Source organism: Empidonax traillii, unplaced genomic scaffold, assembly GCF_003031625.1.
Source record: "Empidonax traillii isolate 1590-97213 ecotype Southwest subspecies unplaced genomic scaffold, ASM303162v1 scaffold190:size869923, whole genome shotgun sequence".
In the NCBI taxonomy this organism is placed as follows: Eukaryota; Metazoa; Chordata; class Aves; order Passeriformes; family Tyrannidae; genus Empidonax; species Empidonax traillii.
The window spans coordinates 822,831-839,780 of NW_020955383.1; the positions used below are offsets into that span (position 1 = coordinate 822,831).

General features: G+C 46.1%; 5 protein-coding genes across 5 annotated transcripts; all 5 read right to left on the reverse strand.

The window, feature by feature from the left end:
* Nucleotides 1-247: 247 nt before the first annotated feature.
* Nucleotides 248-1,195, reverse strand: LOC114058831 (taste receptor type 2 member 7-like). Its single transcript, XM_027886587.1, has one exon. It carries the CDS (start codon nt 1,193-1,195, stop codon nt 248-250), a length of 948 nt encoding a protein of 315 aa, XP_027742388.1.
* Nucleotides 1,196-3,623: 2,428 nt separating this feature from the next.
* LOC114058827 (taste receptor type 2 member 9-like) lies at nt 3,624-4,601 on the reverse strand. Its single transcript, XM_027886577.1, has one exon. The coding sequence runs from the start codon at nt 4,569-4,571 to the stop codon at nt 3,624-3,626; it is 948 nt and encodes a 315-aa protein (XP_027742378.1). The 5' UTR covers nt 4,572-4,601.
* A 2,688-nt stretch (nt 4,602-7,289) lies between these two features.
* On the reverse strand, nt 7,290-8,367 carry LOC114058826 (taste receptor type 2 member 9-like). The gene has a single exon (XM_027886576.1). It carries the CDS (start codon nt 8,241-8,243, stop codon nt 7,290-7,292), a length of 954 nt encoding a protein of 317 aa, XP_027742377.1. The 5' UTR covers nt 8,244-8,367.
* A 412-nt stretch (nt 8,368-8,779) lies between these two features.
* Nucleotides 8,780-9,305, reverse strand: LOC114058843 (taste receptor type 2 member 1-like). Its single transcript, XM_027886619.1, is given in 2 exon segments — nt 8,780-9,167; nt 9,169-9,305. Coding segments are annotated over 2 exon segments (525 nt in total).
* A 3,431-nt stretch (nt 9,306-12,736) lies between these two features.
* LOC114058844 (taste receptor type 2 member 9-like) lies at nt 12,737-13,693 on the reverse strand. Its single transcript, XM_027886620.1, has one exon. The coding sequence runs from the start codon at nt 13,691-13,693 to the stop codon at nt 12,737-12,739; it is 957 nt and encodes a 318-aa protein (XP_027742421.1).
* Between the last annotated feature and the right edge of the window lie 3,257 nt (nt 13,694-16,950).

Below are 16,950 nucleotides of genomic sequence, written 5' to 3' on the forward strand. Positions count from 1 at the left end.
GGTCTAAATGAAGTTGTTACTGACACTAATTCAGCTAAAGAATTATCCAAACTCAGTGATAATAATTATAATAAAGTCACAATAATCTGGGTCAAAGAATTTGAATCCAGTTTTCTTAACTTAGATGGGGAAGAGTGAACATCTCTATTATCTACACTGCCAGTAGAGTTGTATTAGATATTAATTGACTTGTTGCCTACAGTGAAAGGTCAGCATTTTGCAAAGGGTCCAGCTTTTGCTACAGTTCCTACTTCATGCAAACCTTGCACTTCACACAGGGCAGAATCCTTAGCAGTGTGTTTTTCAGCTTGGGGTTGCTGAAAATCAGAATAAGGGAATGAACACCTGGAAAAGCATAATGAAATACATAAATCAGAAACATCATAGCACGTTTGCTCTCCCCTGAAAAAATCATTATCACAATCAAAGATATAAAGTTGATGCTGTACATTACGAAGAAGGAGAGAATGGATTTCATGGCTTTGATGTGGGCATCCATGCTGAGGTCCTTCATGGAGCTTGTCTGCATGTTGCGTTTGTGTCTCCAGAGAGAAAAGAGAAGGAGAAGGACAGAAAGGATGACTGCCATGAATGAAGTGGCATATCCAAACCCAGTGATAAAAAATATAGGGAAAAACTGTATATCTGTCTTAATTTTCACTTTCCACAAATTTTCTTGACCACTGGAATTGTTACATTGAGGTTTATCAATGATTTCATAGGCAAGGATTCCAATAACCAGGGAGAAAAACACTGACCCCAACAGGAGCCAGGGCACCATCCTGTCAATTTTGACTTTCAGGTAGAAAAAGCAGCTGTTCCTAAAATTGGCAATTTTTGCACAATAAAAGACAGAAAGACAGGCTGAAACAGAAAGTTCGAAACAATTAAACAATCTTTGAGCACCTGCAAGTAGTTGAAATGTGGGGTAAATGCAAAGGTAATTGGGAAACATTTTAAAAAGAAAATAATATAGCCATACGATGAACAAATACCAAAACCTGGAGGATCCCAGTAACAGCAAGATCTTCTCATTAGAGTTCAAGGTTTTCCTTTTGACCCAAGCAATGCAAATCACAGAAACAATGAAAGCATTTATCCACATGCCAGCAAATGCCTCAAGGGTGCCGATGATCACAGATGCGGACACATATGAGGTGACATTGAATTGCCCTGGGGAGTGACAAGCTTCCATCCTGGGAGCTGGGAGCGGTGCTGTGCTGGACAAGGGGGCTGTTGCACCAATGCCAAGCGCAGGTCAGCGGCTGCTGATCCCTGAGTGTCCCGTCTGGAAAGAGGAGCTTTATAGAGCTGCTGGTGGGGGGGATTGTGGTGCCGCTCCCCATGAGAGCAGGGCAGGTGCAGGGATGTAAATGTGCTGGGTGTCCCCTTACCTGGTGTCAGTGTCACTCTGCAGTATTTGAATGTTGGTTCAGGAGGGCTGTGTTGAGTGACACAAGGAGTTGAAGCCTTTTTTTTTGCAGTGGGCAGTGTTGTGATTTTGTGACTGACCCTTGTTTGATTCCTGTGAGGATTCAGGATCTGTGTTCTTCTGTCTCTTGGCCACCAGTGATGCTTTTGTTGCGCAGGGTGTGCTCTCAAAAAGCTTTTTGAAGCTTTTAATATTATGAGAGATGCACTCGTGGGTCTGAGCATGACGTAAAAGGTTGCCCTGAGCCCCCTGAACTGATGAAATAAAGAAACTATTGAGATTCTACTCTGTTTGTTCTGGTGTTAAGGAAACTTTCCTGCCTCCCCATCCACGAGGCTCTCTGGCATTTCCACCCACCTACCAGAGCCTTTCACTGCTGGGACCAAAGCCCCTTTGCAGGGGGCAGCTCCTGTGAGCTCATGGGTGCCCCACTTGAGCCCCTAAACAGATCACAGCCCCAGAGTCAGACCAGGTTTCCTTACCTGCTGCACACTGGGTTTCCCATAGCAGAGTCTCAGACGTCTGGATCTTTAAAGCAATTTAATCATGGCACAGTAACACAGAAACATCTCAAGCTGGGTGCCTGTGAACCCAGCTTGACTCCTTGTCTCCACCCCCAAATTATCGCAGACACAACTTCACTCCTTCCTTCCCAGGGTCTCTATCTCCTCCCCTACAGAATGCAGGGGGACAGAAAATGGGGTTTGCAGTCACACTGTAATGAGCTGTCTCTCCTCCTTCCTCCTCACACTCTTCTCCTGCTTTAGTGAGGGTCCATCCCATGAGCTGAAGTCCTTCAGGGTAAGCTGGCTCCAGAGTGGCTCTCCACGGGCTGCAATCCTTCAGGATACACCCACCACATCTACTTTGGTGGTGGCTCATCCATGGGCTGAAGGTGGATCTCAGCTCTCCCATGGACTTCTGTGCATTGCAGAGGCACAGCTGCCTCACCATGGTCCTCTCCAGGGGCTGCAGGGGAATGTCTGCTCCGGCACGTGGAGCAACCCCTCCCCTTTCTTCGCTGTCCTTGTTGCTGCAGGACTGTTTCTCACATTTTTTCTCACTCCACCTTAGCAGCCTGAGTTTTTGCCCTTTTTAATCTATCTTTTCACAGAGGAGCCATGACTGTCACTGGTGGGCTGAGCTGTGTCCTGCGGTGGGTTCTTTTGAGAGCAGTGAAGTGGCTTTCCCTGGCACAGGGCAGCCTTGACCTTGCCTCACTGAGACCCCCACCAGGCCCCAGCTGCCAGCACATGGCCCAAACATCCTGTACATGTGCCTGTGGGTCACTGGGAGGTGAAAGCAGGACTTTGTTCCATGCTGCACCTTTCACAAAACTCATTTTACCAGGTGTTTTACTGAGCCAGACTCCACTCAAAAGAGTCAGTCTCATCTGCATGTAAAAGCAGAGCAGGAGAGCATCACACAGAGCATGGCAATCCTGTTCTTGCAGGAAGTGGGGCAGAGAGGACACTCAGGGCTGGTGTGGGAAGTGGGCTCTGCACCCACCTGTGCACCCCACGGCCATTCCTGTCTTGTTTGTGTGTCAGTGACCACCCCTGGAGAGTGACAGGGATCAGCATGTTCACACATCAACCACTTATCAACCACTACCACACAGTAATACAGCTCATCATGTTACACAAGAACAGGGCTACAGCAGAAAGAGCTGGAAACTAAAATTGAATTAAAGCTGTTGTTTACTTCAGTCTTTTCAATCAGGGAATACCAAAGTATTTGCAGCAGGTTTACATGATTGTTATTGTCCTTTTGCATCCAGCCCATATATAAAGACTAAATGAAGTTGTCACTGACAATAATGGAGCTCAAAAAACTATCTAAACTTAAAAATACTAATAATTATAATTTCATCAGCAGATGACGAATCATTTGTGGCAGGTTTGCAGTGTTCTTACAGCACTTTTGCATCCAGCCCATGTACCAGGTCTAAATGAAGTTGTTATTGACACTAATTCAGCTAAAGAATTATCCAAACTCAGTGATAATAATTATAATAAAGTCACAATAATCTGGGTCAAAGAATTTGAATCCAGTTTTCTTAACTTAGATGGGGAAGAGTGAACATCTCTATTATCTACACTGCCAGTAGAGTTGTATTAGATATTAATTGACTTGTTGCCTACAGTGAAAGGTCAGCATTTTGCAAAGGGTCCAGCTTTTGCTACAGTTCCTACCTCATGCAAACCTTGCACTTCACACAGGGCAGAATCCTTAGCAGTGTGTTTTTCAGCTTGGGGTTGCTGAAAATCAGAATAAGGGAATGAACACCTGGAAAAGCATAATGAAATACATAAATCAGAAACATCATAGCACTTTTGCCCTCCCCTGAATAAATCATTGTCACAATCAAGGATATAATGTTGATGCTGTACATTACGAAGAAGGAGAGAATGGATTTCATGGCTTTGATGTGGGCATCCATGCTGAGGTCCTTCATGGAGCTTGTCTGCATGTTGCGTTTGTGTCTCCAGAGAGAAAAGAGAAGGAGAAGGACAGAAAGGATGACTGCCATGAATGAAGTGGCATATCCAAACCCAGTGATAAAATAAATAGGAAAAAACTGTTCATCTGTCTTAATTTTCACTTTCCACAAATTCTCTCGACCAGTGGAATTGTTACATTGAGGTTTTTCAATGATTTCATAGGCAAGGATTCCAATAACCAGGGAGAAAAACACTGACCCCAACAGGAGCCAGGGCACCATCCTGTCAATTTTGACTTTCAGGTAGAAAAAGCAGCTGTTCCTAAAATTGGCAATTTTTGCACAATAAAAGACAGAAAGACAGGCTGAAACAGAAAGTTCAAAACAATTAAACAATCTTTGAGCACCTGCAAGTAGTTGAAATGTGGGGTGAACATAAAGGTATTTGGGATACATTATTAAAAGAAAATAATATAGCCATAAGATGAACAAATACCAAAACCTAGAGGATCCAAGTAACAGCAAGATCTTCTCATTAGAGTTCATGGTTTTCCTTTTGACCCAAGCAATGCAAATCACAGAAACAATGAAAGCATTTATCCACATGCCAGCAAACGCCTCAAAGGTGATGATGGTCACAGATGTGGCACCGTATGAAGTGACATTGAATTGTTCTTGAGAGTGACAAGCTTCCATCCTGGGAGCTGGGAGCAGTGCTGTGCTGGACAAGGGGGCTGTTGCACCAATGCCAAGCTCAGGTCAGCGGCTGCTGATCCCTGAGTGTCCCGTCTGGAAAGAGGAGCTTTATAGAGCTGCTGGTGGGGGGGATTGTGGTGCCGCTCCCCTTGAGAGCAGGGCAGGTGCAGGGATGTAAATGTGCTGGGTGTCCCCTTATCTGGTGTCAGTGTCACTCTGCAGTATTTGAATGTTGGTTCAGGGTGGCTGTGTTGAGTGACACAAAAAGCGGAGATGTTTTTGTGCAGAGGTCAGTGTTGTGATTTTGTGACTGACCCTTGTTTGATTCCTGTGAGGATTCAGGATCTGTGTTCTTCTGTCTCTTGGCCCCCTGTGATGCTTTTGTTGTGCAGGGTGTGCTCTCAAAAAGCTTTTTGAAGCTTTTAATATTATGAGAAATGCACTCGTGGGTCTGAGCATGAGGTAAAAGATCCCCCTGAGCCGCCTGAGCTGGTGAAATAAAGAAATATTTGAGGTTCTGCTCTGTTTGTGCTGGTATTAAGGAAACTTTCCTGTCTCCCCATCCAGGAGGTTCTCTGGCACTTCCACTCCCCTACCAGAGCCTTTCACTGCTGGGACCAAAGCCCCTTTGCAGGGGGCAGCTCCTGTGAGCTCATGGGTGCCCCACTTGAGCCCCTTCACAGACCTCAGCCCCAGAGTCAGATCAGGTTTCCTTCCCAGCTGCACACTGGGTTTCCCACAGCAGAGTCTCAGATGTCTGAATCTTTAAAGCAATTCAATCATGGCACAGTAACACAGAAGCAGTCTGATCTGGGTGCCTGTGAGAAGGGATTCTCAGCTTTGGGTTTTGTACCCTTCCAATGTATGCAGCTGATATTTTGGGGTCTTCCTTCTGAATCATTTGCTCCTGCTGTGTCTCTGAGTGTCCAGTCACCTGGGTGGTGCCACAGGTCCCTGGGCCCTTTGTTGTGCAAGGCATTGGCACCATGCCTGGGGCTCCCTCCATTTCCACACAACCTGCAGCTCTCACTGTGGTTGCACACCGAGCTGTCTACCCTGAATGTGTTCCTCAACACTGGTCTGCTTCATGTTTACAGGTCCTGTCATGGTGGATTGACCGTGGGCAGCTGTCAGACTCTCCACCCAGCTGCTCCTTCACTCTCACTCCACCACAGGGCAGGGGTGGAAAATGAGATGAAAAAGCTCATGTGTCAAAATAAAGACAGGGAGATCACACACCAATTACTGTCACAGACAAAAAAGACTCGACTTGGGGAAAATCAGTAGAATTTATTGCCTATTGAAAAAACAGTAGGAGGAAGAGGAATAAACACAAAACTAGAACACCTGGTCTCCAGCCTCCAATCATCTGAGCCTCAACTCATTCTCAGATTCTCTACCTCCTCATCCCTCCCAGCAGCACAATGGGATGGGCAATGGGGGTGACAGTGAGAACATAACAAGTAGTTTGCTTCACTCCTTCCTCGCGCTCTTCCCCAGCTCATGTGTAGGTCTCTTCCACAGGCTGCAGTCCATCAGGATAAACTGGCTCCAGTGTGAGCTCTCCATTATCTACTAGATCTCCATGAGCTGCAATCATTCACCCACCCCACCTGCTCTGTGTGGGGTCATCCAAGGGCTGAAGGTGGATCCCTGTTCCACCGTGGACTTCCACGGGGTGCAAGGAGCAGAGCTGGCTCACCATAGTCCTCTCCATGGGCTGTAGGGGAATCCCTTCTAGAGCACATGAAGCAACCCCTCTCTGTCCTTCCCTGTCCCTGTTTGCTGCAGGGCTGGTTCTCACAATTTTCCTCCCTCCACACTGCCAGGCCTGCTTTTGCCTGTTCTTCAGTCTATCCATCCAGAAGAGCCAGGAGCGTTTGCTGATGGGCTCAGCTGTGTCCTGCGGGGGGCCCTTTGGAAAAACGCCTTGAAGTGGCTTTCCCTGGCACAGGGCAGCCCTGCCCTTGCCTCACTGAGACCCCCACAGATCCCCAGCAGCCAGCACCTGGCCCAAGCACCCCGTACATCTGCCCGTGGGTCACTGCCAGTTGACAGTAGGAATTTATTCCACGCTGCACGATGCACACAAACAAGTAAAAGCAGAGCAGGAGAGCAGTCCCACAGAGTGGGGCAATCCTGTTCTTGCAGGAAGTGGGGCAGAGAGGACACTCAGGGCTGGTGTGGGAAGTGGGCTCTGCACCCACCTGTGCACCCCACGGCCATTCCTGCATCGCTGCTTGTGTGTCAGTGACAGCTCTGGAGACTGACAGGGATCAACACGTTCACACATCAGTTATCAACCCCTGCCAGACAGTGATACAGCTCCTCATCTTCCACGAGAACAGGGCCACAGCAGCAAGAAATGTCAACTAAAACAGACAGAAACCTGTTCTTTAGTTCAGTCATTTCAATCAGCAGATCAAGAAGCATTTGTGGCAGATTTGCACTATTGTTACTGCCCTTTTGCAGCCAGTCAATGTATACAAGGTCAAAATGATTTTGCTATCGACAGTAACTTAGCTCTGGAAACTATCTAAATGAAATGAGATTATAATAGATTTAAATCAAACAATATTAGTTCAAAGACTTTGAAGGATGTATTCTGAACATCTGGATCATCTACGCTGGCTGGAGAGTTGCCCTGGAAATTAATTGATTTGTTTGCTCCAAAGAAATAGTCACATTTTGCAAAGGGTCCAGCTGTTGTTCCAGTGCCTACTTCACACAAACCTTGCATTTCATATAGGATAGAATCTTTAGCAGTGTCTTTTCCAGATTGGGATTGCTGAAAAGTACAATAAGCGAATGAAAACTTGGGAAAGCATACTGAAATACATTAAAAAGCAACTCCACGTGATTTTGCCTCTTAATTGCAGAAGTCAGTGACAAGATAAAAAAAACAAAGTTGATGCTGTAGATTATGAAAAAGGAGAGAATGCATTTCGTGGCTTTGATGTGGGCATCCATGCTGAGGTCCTTCATGGAGTTTGTCTGCATGTTGCGTTTGTGTCTCCAGAGGGAAAAGAGAAGCAGAAGGGCAGAAAAGATGACAACTGTGAATGGAGTGGCATATCCAAAACCAATGAAAAAATGAACGGGGAGAAAATGTTCCTCTCTTCTGATCCTTGCTTTCCCAATACACTCTTGGCAGGTCAAATTGAGGTTCTTACAGAAAGCTTTATCAGTCATGTTGTTGATAACGGTTCCGATAACCAGGGAGAAAAACACTGACCCCAACAAGAGCCAGGGTACCATCCTGTCAACTTTTACTTTCAGGTAGATGAAGAAGCTGCTCCTGAAATTGGCAATTTTTATACAATAAAAGACACAAAGACAGGCTGAAATCCAAAAGTTGGAACAATTGAGAATGCTCTGAGCACTATTACTTAGCACAATAATGGGGTGAACACGAAGGTAATTGGGGTAAATTAGTGACAGAAAGAAATGTATCCATGAGATGCACAAACACCAAAACCTGGAGGATCCCAGTAACAGCAAGATCTTCTCATTAGAGTTCAAGGTTTTCTTTCTCACCCAGGTCATGCAAATCACAGAAACAATGAAAGCATTTATCCACATGCCAGCAAATGCCTCAAAGGTGATGATGGCCAGAGCTGTGGCATCATATGAAGTGACATTGAATTGCTGTTGAGAGTAACAAGCTTCCATCGTGGGAGCTGGGAGCAGTGCTGTGCTGGACAAGGGGGCTGTTGCACCAATGCCAAGCGCAGGTCAGCGGCTGCTGATCCCTGAGTGTCCCGTCTGGAAAGAGGAGCTTTATAGAGCTGCTGGTGGGGGGGATTGTGGTGCTGCTCCCCTTGAGAGCAGGGCAGGTGCAGGGATGTAAATGTGCTGGGTGTCCCCTTACCTGGTGTCAGTGTCACTCTGCAGTATTTGAATGTTGGTTCAGGAGGGCTGTGTTGAGTGACACAAAGAGTGGAGAGGTTTTTTTGCAGTGGGCAGTGTTGTGATTTTGTGGGGGATGTATTTTGATCTCTGTGAGGATTTAGAATCTGTGTTCTTCTGTCTCTTGGTCGCCTACCCTGAGCAAATCAGTTTTGTCTGCAGTCATTAAAAAATATTATTTCTTTTGATAATTGTTGATGTTGTTGGAAGGCACAGCATTGCCTTGAGAGAATTTTCATTTCCTGATACTGCCTGTTCTCTTCTTTATGCTTTGCTTTGAGTTTCCTATGCTTTTACTGTCAGGATAGAAAATGTGTTGTAAGGTTTGATGGTTTTTGAAAGTTTATTATTTATTTTTGTCTCCAGAGGGAAAAGAGAAGCAGAAGGGCAGAAAAGATGACTGCTGTGAGTGGAGTGGCAAATCCTAAGCTAATGATGAAATAATTAGGAAAAAGAAGTTCTTCTATTCTGATCCTTGCTTTCCAAATACATCCTCGGCAGGTGAAATTGAGGTTTTTACAGAAAGCTTTATCAGTGACGTCGTAGACAACGGTTCCGAAAACCAGGGAGAAAAACACTGACCCCAACAAGAGCCAGGGCACCATCCTGTCAATTTTTATTTTCAGGTAGATGAAGAAGCTGTTCCTGAAATTGGAAATTTTTATACAATAAAAGACACAAAGACAGGTTGGAACAATTAAGAAAGCTCTGAGCATGCTTAAGTAGTTGAAATATGGGGTGAACAGGATGGTAGTGGGGATAAATGATTGAAAGAAAAAAATATACCCATGAAATGCACAAAAACCAAATCAGCAGAATATTCATCCTTTGTTTTGGATTTGAGGTGAAATATTGCCACAAAGGATGAGGAGAAGGCTGAGGTACTTAATGCCTTCTTTGCCTCAATCTGTAAAAGTCAGAGCAGTTGTCCTCAGGGTACTGAATCATCTAAGCTGGAAATCAGAGACAAGGAATGGAATGAAGCCCCCCCCCGTTAACCAGGAAGTATCTAGTGACCTGATGTGCCACCTAAACACTCTCAAGTCTATGGTGCCAGATAGGATCCACCCAAGGGTACTGAGGAAACTGGTGGAAGAGGTCACCAAGACATTCCCCATCATTTATAGCAGGTCCTGACTAACCAGGGAGGTTTCAAAAGCCCAGAGCTTGGCAAAGGTGACAGCCATCTAGAGAAGAGCCAGATAGGGAATCATAAGTACCTGGCAGTGCTGGGTTAATGGTTGGTATTGACAATATTAGAGGTCTTTTCCAATCTCACTGATTCTATGGTTCCAGTCTGTGATTCTAAGTTTGCTTTGCTTTTACTGACAGAAAAGAAAAGAAAATATGGTGTAAGGTGGGAGTTGAGTTTTTTGGGGTTTGCATTGTTTGTTTAGTGGGGTTTTTTTGTTTGTTTGTTTGGGGGTTTTAAATTTTTTTTTCATCTCTGAATATGTATGTGAGGACAAGAGAAGCTAATTCTACTACAACAGTTCTGAAAATGAACTGTTCTGCTGGGACTGTGCTTGTACAGGGACGTGAAATGAAAATGTGACACCAGCAGGACAGTACTGTGGCCAGGGTTTGGGCTCAGCTCTGTGTGGGGAATGTGGTACCTTATAAAAAACCTACTGGGAAAAAAACAGACTCTCAAATACTGGGTTTCCAAAGCATGGATAGACAGAAACAGGTGCTTGGAATAGAGGTGTCTGCTTTTAATTCAAATCCATCCCCTCCAGCACCACTCATGAAGGGGAAGGAGTATCCCAGGCTTTGTATCTACCAGCCCATGCGCATATTTTGGATGCCCTCGTGCATCTCAAAGAGCACCAGACTGCTGTGTTTCTGTACTGGATGGACACACAGATGTCCTGGGATCTGAGAGACATTGCACACCAATTGAATTGCTTCCATCTGAGTTTGGCTCAGGCTGAACATCTTCCCAATGCACAATCCTTGTCTTTCTCCTTCATGATGGGAAATCCCAGATGAGCAGACTTGGTAACTACGTAGGCTCTTGGTTGCCCAATTTCTTCTGGGAAAACCCATTCCATTTATAACTGAACCTCAAAGTTCAGAAGGTCACAATTGTTTCAGGATACAATCCTGGGAAAGAGAATAAAAATGTCCTCTAGGCAGGTATTTTGAACTTTTTATGGAAAGAGAGAGATTGTGTTTGGAAAAGGCAATATTACAGTGGTTGAGAGGTTGCTCTGGACTAAATGGTTCTTTCTCTCATTTCATGAAGAGAGAGGAAGGTTTTGGACAGTAGTATTTGCCCACCTCCCACCAGAGCCTTTCACTGCTGGGACTGAAGCCCCTTTGCAGGGGGCAGCTCCTGTGAACCCATGGCTGCCCCACTTGAGCCCCTACACAGACCACACCCACAGAGACACACCCCCAGAGTCCTCACCAGCTCCACACTGGGTTTTCCACCGCAGAGTCTCAGACATCTGGATCTTTACAACAATTTAATCGTGGCACAGAAGCAGCACGAGCTGAAGGCCACTGAGAAGGGACCCCCAACAACCAGATCCCTGGATTTTGCACCCTTCCATGGTATGCACATGATAGCCTGGGGTCTTGGCTCCATGCCTGGGGCTCCTGCCATTTCCTGCCACCCAGAGCACAACCTGCAGCTCTCACTGTAGCTGCACACTGAGCTGTCTGCACTGAATGTATTCCTTAACTATTTCATGTTTAGCTGACCTGCTACAGTGGGGTGACCTTGGGCACACACTCAGTTGCTCCCAATTTGCACAAAGATGCAGTGGCAAATAAGATAGAAAACCTCATGAGTTGAGATAAACACAGAGACATCACTCACCAGTTACTGTCACAGACACAACAGACTCAAGGAGGGAAAAATGAATTGAATTTATTGCTGTTTCAAAATTGAGTAGGGTGATGAGGAACAAAAACTAAACTAGAACCCCTTGCTCCACCCCCATTCATCCCAGGCTCAACTTTGCTCCTTTATTCCCAGAGTCTCTACCTCCTCCCCTACAGCAACGCAGGGGAACAGAAAATGGGGTTTGCAGTCACATCATAATGTGCTGTCTCTCCTCCTTCTTCCTCACATTCTTCTGTTCCAGCGTGGGTCTGTCCCATGGGCTGCAGTCCTTCTGCCTGCACCTGACTATTCCATGGGGTCATCCTGTGGGCTGAGGTGGATCTCAGCTCCCCCATGGACTTCCATGCATTGCAGAGGCACAGCTTCCTCACTGTGATCCCCTCCAGGGGCTGCAGGGGAATGTCTGCTCTGGCACCTGGAGCAACCCCTCCCCTTCCTTTGCTGTCCCTGTTGCTGCAGGACTGTTTCTCACAATTGCCAGGCCAGGTTTTTGCACTTTTTAATCGATCCTTTCACAGAGGAGCCACAACCAGCGCTGATAGGCTGAGCTGTGTCCTGCAGCAGGTCCTTTGGTTTGCCTTGAAGTGGCTTTCCCTTGCACAGGGCAGCCTTGACCTTCCCTCACTGAGACCCCCACCAGGCCCCAGCTGCCAGCACATGGCCCAAGCACCCTGTACATGTGCCTGTGGGTCACTGTGAGATGGCAACAGGACTTTATTCCATGCTGCACTTTGGAGAGATCCCACTTTCCCACTGGGAAGAGCCGATCTCACCTGCAATTTGAAAGCAGAGCAATCACACAGAGTGGGGCAATCCTGTTCTTGCAGGAAGTGGGGCAGAGAGGACACTCAGGGCTGGTGTGGGAAGTGGGCTCTGCACCCACCTACACCCCACGGCCATTCCTGCATCGCTGTTTGTCCATCAGTGACCACCCCTGGAGAGTGACAGGGATCAGCATGTTCACACATCAACTGCTTATCACCCACTGCCAGACAGTGATACAGCTCATCATATTATAGTAGAACAGGGCCACAGCAGCAAGAAATGTAAACTAAAACAGAGAAACCTATTGTTTAGTTCAGTCATTTCAATCAGCAAGTGCCAAAGCATTAGTGGCAGGTTTGCAGTGTCATTATTGCCCTTTTGCATCCAGCCCATGCCCCAGGTCAAAATGAAGTTGTTATTGACAATAATTCAGCTCAAAAATTATCTAAACTAAACTACATGAATAACGAATCATTTAACTCAAAGTAATTTAGTTCAAAGAATTTGAATGCAGTGTCCTTAACTGAGATGGGGAAGAGGGAAGCATCATCTACACTGCCTGGAGCTTTGCCTTACAGATGAAGGGACTTGTTTACTACAGTGAAGGGTCAACCTTTTGCATGGGCTCCAGCTTTAGTTACAGTTCCTGTGTCATGCAAAACTTGCACTTCAGACAGGGCAGAATCCTTAACAGTGTCATTTCTAGACTGGGGTTGCTGAAAATCAGAATGAGGGAATGAACACCCGGATAAGCATACATAAATACATAAATCATCAACATAATGGGATTTTCCTCCTTTGTAGAATAAATCATTCCTGCAACCAAACATATAAAGTTGATGCTGTGCATTACGAAGAAGGAGATAATTGATTTCATGGCTTTGATGTGGGCATCCATGCTGAGGTCCTTCATGGAGGTGGTCTGCATGTTGCATCTGTGTCTCCAGAGAGAAAAGAGAAGGAGAAGGGCAGAAGAGGTGACTGCGGTCAATGAAGTGGCATATCCAAAGCCAGTGATAAAATAAAAAGTGAAAAAATGTTCATCTGTCTTGATTTTCACTTTCCAAAAATGTCCTTGCCTGGTGGAATTGTTACAGTGCAGTTTATTAGTGAAATCATAGACAAGGATTCCATTTACCAGGGAGAAAAGCGCAGACCCCAACAGGAGCCAGGGCACAATCCTGTCAATTTTTAGTTTCAGGTAGATGAAGAAGCTGTTCCTGAAAGTGGCAATTTTTATACAATAAAAGACACAAAGACAGGCTGAAACCCAAAAGTTGGAACAAGTGAAAAAGCTCTGAGCACTACTAAGGAGTTGAAGAGTTGGGTGAACATGAAGGTGGTTGGGATAAATGACTGAAAGAAAGGAATATGCCCAGGTAATGCACAAAAAACAAAACCTGGAGCATCCCAGTAACAGCAAGATCTTCTCACAAGAGTTCAAGGTTTTCTTTCTCACCCAGGTCATGCAAATCACAGAAACAATGAAAGCATTTATCCACATGCCAGCAAATGCCTCAAAGGTGACGACAGCCACAGCTGTGGCAGCATATGAGGTGACATTGAATTGCTCTGGAGAGTGACAAGCTTCCATCGTGGGAGCTGGGAGCAGTGCTGTGCTGGACAAGGGGGCTGTTGCACCAATGCCAAGCGCAGGTCAGCGGCTGCTGATCCCTGAGTGTCCCGTCTGGAAAGAGGAGCTTTATAGAGCTGCTGGTGGGGGGGATTGTGGTGCCGCTCCCCTTGAGAGCAGGGCAGGTGCAGGGATGTAAATGTGCTCGGTGTCCCCTTACCTGGTGTCAGTGTCACTCTGCAGTATTTGAATGTTGGTTCAGGAGGGCTGTGTTGAGTGACACAAAAAGCGGAGATGTTTTTGTGCAGAGGTCAGTGTTGTGATTCTGTGAGTGACCATTGTTTGATCCCTGTCAGGCTTCAAGGTTTGGGTTCTTCTGTCCCTTGGTCACCAATAGGGCTCACTCAGAGTGGGGGAGAAATGCCTCACATGCAATATTGGAACAGTTTTGGGCACCACAATATAAGAGAGATATTAAGCCATTAAAGAATTCCAGGAGGTTTGTAAAGGGCCTTGAGGGGAAGCCTTATGAGAAGCTGAGGTCACTCCTCTGTTCAGCTGGAGGAGAGACTGAGGGGAGACCTCATGGCAGTGACAACTGCCTTGTGAGGGGAAGAGGGGAGGCAGGCACAGTGTCTTCTCTGTGGGGATAAGTGACAGGACCCAAGGGAATGGCCTGAAGTGTCAGGGCAGGTGTAGTTTGGACATCAGAAAAATTTTTTTACCCAGAGAGTGGTTGGGCACTGAACAGGCTCCCCAGGAAAGTGTTCACAGCACCAAGCCCTATAGAGTTCAAGAAGTGTTTGGGTGATACTCTCAGGCACAGGGTGTGACTCTTGGGGATGGTCCTGTGCAGGGCCAGGAGTTGGACTCAGTGATCTCTGTTGGTCCCTTCCAACTCAAAATATTCTGTGATTCTGTGAACAATTCTTTATCAGAGTCACATTTTCTTATTTGTATGTGATGCTGATCTAAATTGACATCATCGAGGTGTAGATTTGGATTACTCTGTTAACGTAAGTATGTTGATGTCATTAAGAGCTGGAGAGGAATGCTCTGAGAAACAGCTGCTATGGAGGGAAATGGTCTGACCCTTCTACCCCACCATGGCAGGGTCCCTTCCAACCTGAAAAGTAGCCCTGTATAAATTGCATTAAGTACAGGCAGATTTTGTTCATCTCTCCAGACTACTTTTATTTGGTTTACTATTAAGTTTTGTTATAATAATGTCACTCCTGAGCTGTCCCTCTGCTCATCAACACTTTTCTGTGGCAAAAGCATTTTTAATTGTTTCATTCTCAATTAGGAAAACTTGGCATGTGACCCCAAAGCAGTTTTCCATACCCTGCCAGCACTGGGCAGCCCCTCCCATTGAGCTCTGCCATCTCTGCTGTGTCAGCTTCCCCAGGCTGGGCACATCACTGCATCTCTCCATCTGGGCTGTGCACCGTGGCTGTGCTGGTGGAGAACGTCCAGGTCCAGCTGAGTGAGGCTGGTGCACAGGGCAGTGAGACTGTGCCGGGTGTCAAGTTCTCAGGGCTTTCATGGAGATGGCAGAAGGTATCTGCAGTGTGGTTTGCTGGGGCTGCCTTGTTTTGTGTGGTGCCATTGGCAGGGTGCTGGTTTTGCCTGCTGAGTGTTGTGGTATGTGAGGTTGTGAGGGATGATGTTTCATGGGATGTAGAGGGATCTCCCAGGATCTTGTTTTGAAATCAGTTGGGATCGTCCTGTTAAAGGATGAAGTGCACAAGCAACAGCAGGAAGAGAAGGGAGGTGTGGTAGTGCCTGTCCTTCAAGGCCTTTCAGTGGGGAGATGTGTGCAGATGAGATTTTTAAGATCTACCTCAGGACCTGAGCTGGTGAGAGAAATGACCAGTTCAGGTTCTGCTCTGTTGATGATGGAACTATTTCATGTTTAGAGGATCTGCTGTGGAGGGTTGACCTTGGGCAGCTGCCAACCCCCCACCCAGGTCAGGGCTGAAAAATGTGATGGAAAAGCTCATGGGCCAAGATCACTCCCCAATTACTGTCATGGAGAAAACTGACTTGAACTGGGGAAAATGAACTGAATTTATTGATTATTGAAAAGAGAATAGGATGATGAGGAACAAGCACAAAACTAGAATGCTTGCAGCTGCCCCATTCATCCCAGGCTCAACTCCACTCTGTCATTTCCAGCTTCTCCACCTCCTCCCTGTTGGCAGCACATGGGAAAGGAGATTAGGGGTTGCAGTCTGTTCAAAATGAGTTTTCTCCCCCTCTCCTTCCTCCTTTCACTGTTCCACTGATCCAGCACAAAACGCACTTCCCTGGGTGTTTTACTGAGCCAGACTCCACTGGGAAGAGCTGATCTCATCTACAAGGAAAAGCAGAGCAGGAGAGAATCACTCAGGGCGGGGCAATCCTGTTCTTGCAGGAAGTGGGGCAGAGAGGACACTCAGGGCTGGTGTGGGAAGTGGGCTCTGCACCCACCTGTGCACCCCACGGCCATTCCTGTATTGTTTGTGTGTCAGTGACCACCCCTGGAGAGTGACAGGGATCAGCATGTTTACACATCAACCACTTATCAACCACTGCCAGACAGTGATACAGCTCATCATCTTACACGTGACCAGCAGCAAGAAATGTCAACTAAAACAGATAGAAATCTCTTGTTTAGTTCAGTCATTTCAATCAGTAAATGCCAAAGCGTTAGTGGCAGGTTTGCAGTGTCATTATTGCCCTTTTGCATCCAGCCCATGTATCAGTTTTGCATATTTTTCTGTTACCATAAGAGCATAGTTTGGCAGAAGATAAAGTCCCTTGTGTTCCTGCTGGTCCTCAGAGATCAAAGGGCCTGGGTGTGGCTGGTCTTAATTTCTGATTATAGCCTTCAGCACTGTAAACCTTGTCACATTCAGTAAGAACTGTCATGATCACAGATTCACAAATAATGTATTTTATTGCAGAAATACGAATTTGGAATTGCCATTGATAAATACAGTTACTGAATTAGCACTAAATATGTAAAAAAACAAAACCAAAGAAAAAGAACAATTGGTAATTCATTAAGCTTTACCATCAGTTAAGCCTACAAACCCAACTTCACTAGGGCGCAATCTGACACAGCTGGAGAAGCCAATCTTACCAAAGAGGCGTCCGTGCTTTTGAGGGGAAGAGTGAAGCAATCCCATTGAGCTGTCTACAGAGTGGGGTCATATTCTCATCCTTTGCCATGGAGGATTTCAAAGGCCAAATGTATACTTTTGGGAGAAGTGGAGGTGAGACTGAGGTCATGA

Bases quoted from the DNA above. Each gene is read 5' to 3' on its own strand.
- LOC114058831 (XM_027886587.1), bottom strand. From the start codon at position 1,195: ATGGAAGCTTGTCACTCCCCAGGGCAATTCAATGTCACCTCATATGTG.
- LOC114058827 (XM_027886577.1), bottom strand. From the start codon at position 4,571: ATGGAAGCTTGTCACTCTCAAGAACAATTCAATGTCACTTCATACGGT.
- LOC114058826 (XM_027886576.1), bottom strand. From the start codon at position 8,243: ATGGAAGCTTGTTACTCTCAACAGCAATTCAATGTCACTTCATATGAT.
- LOC114058844 (XM_027886620.1), bottom strand. From the start codon at position 13,693: ATGGAAGCTTGTCACTCTCCAGAGCAATTCAATGTCACCTCATATGCT.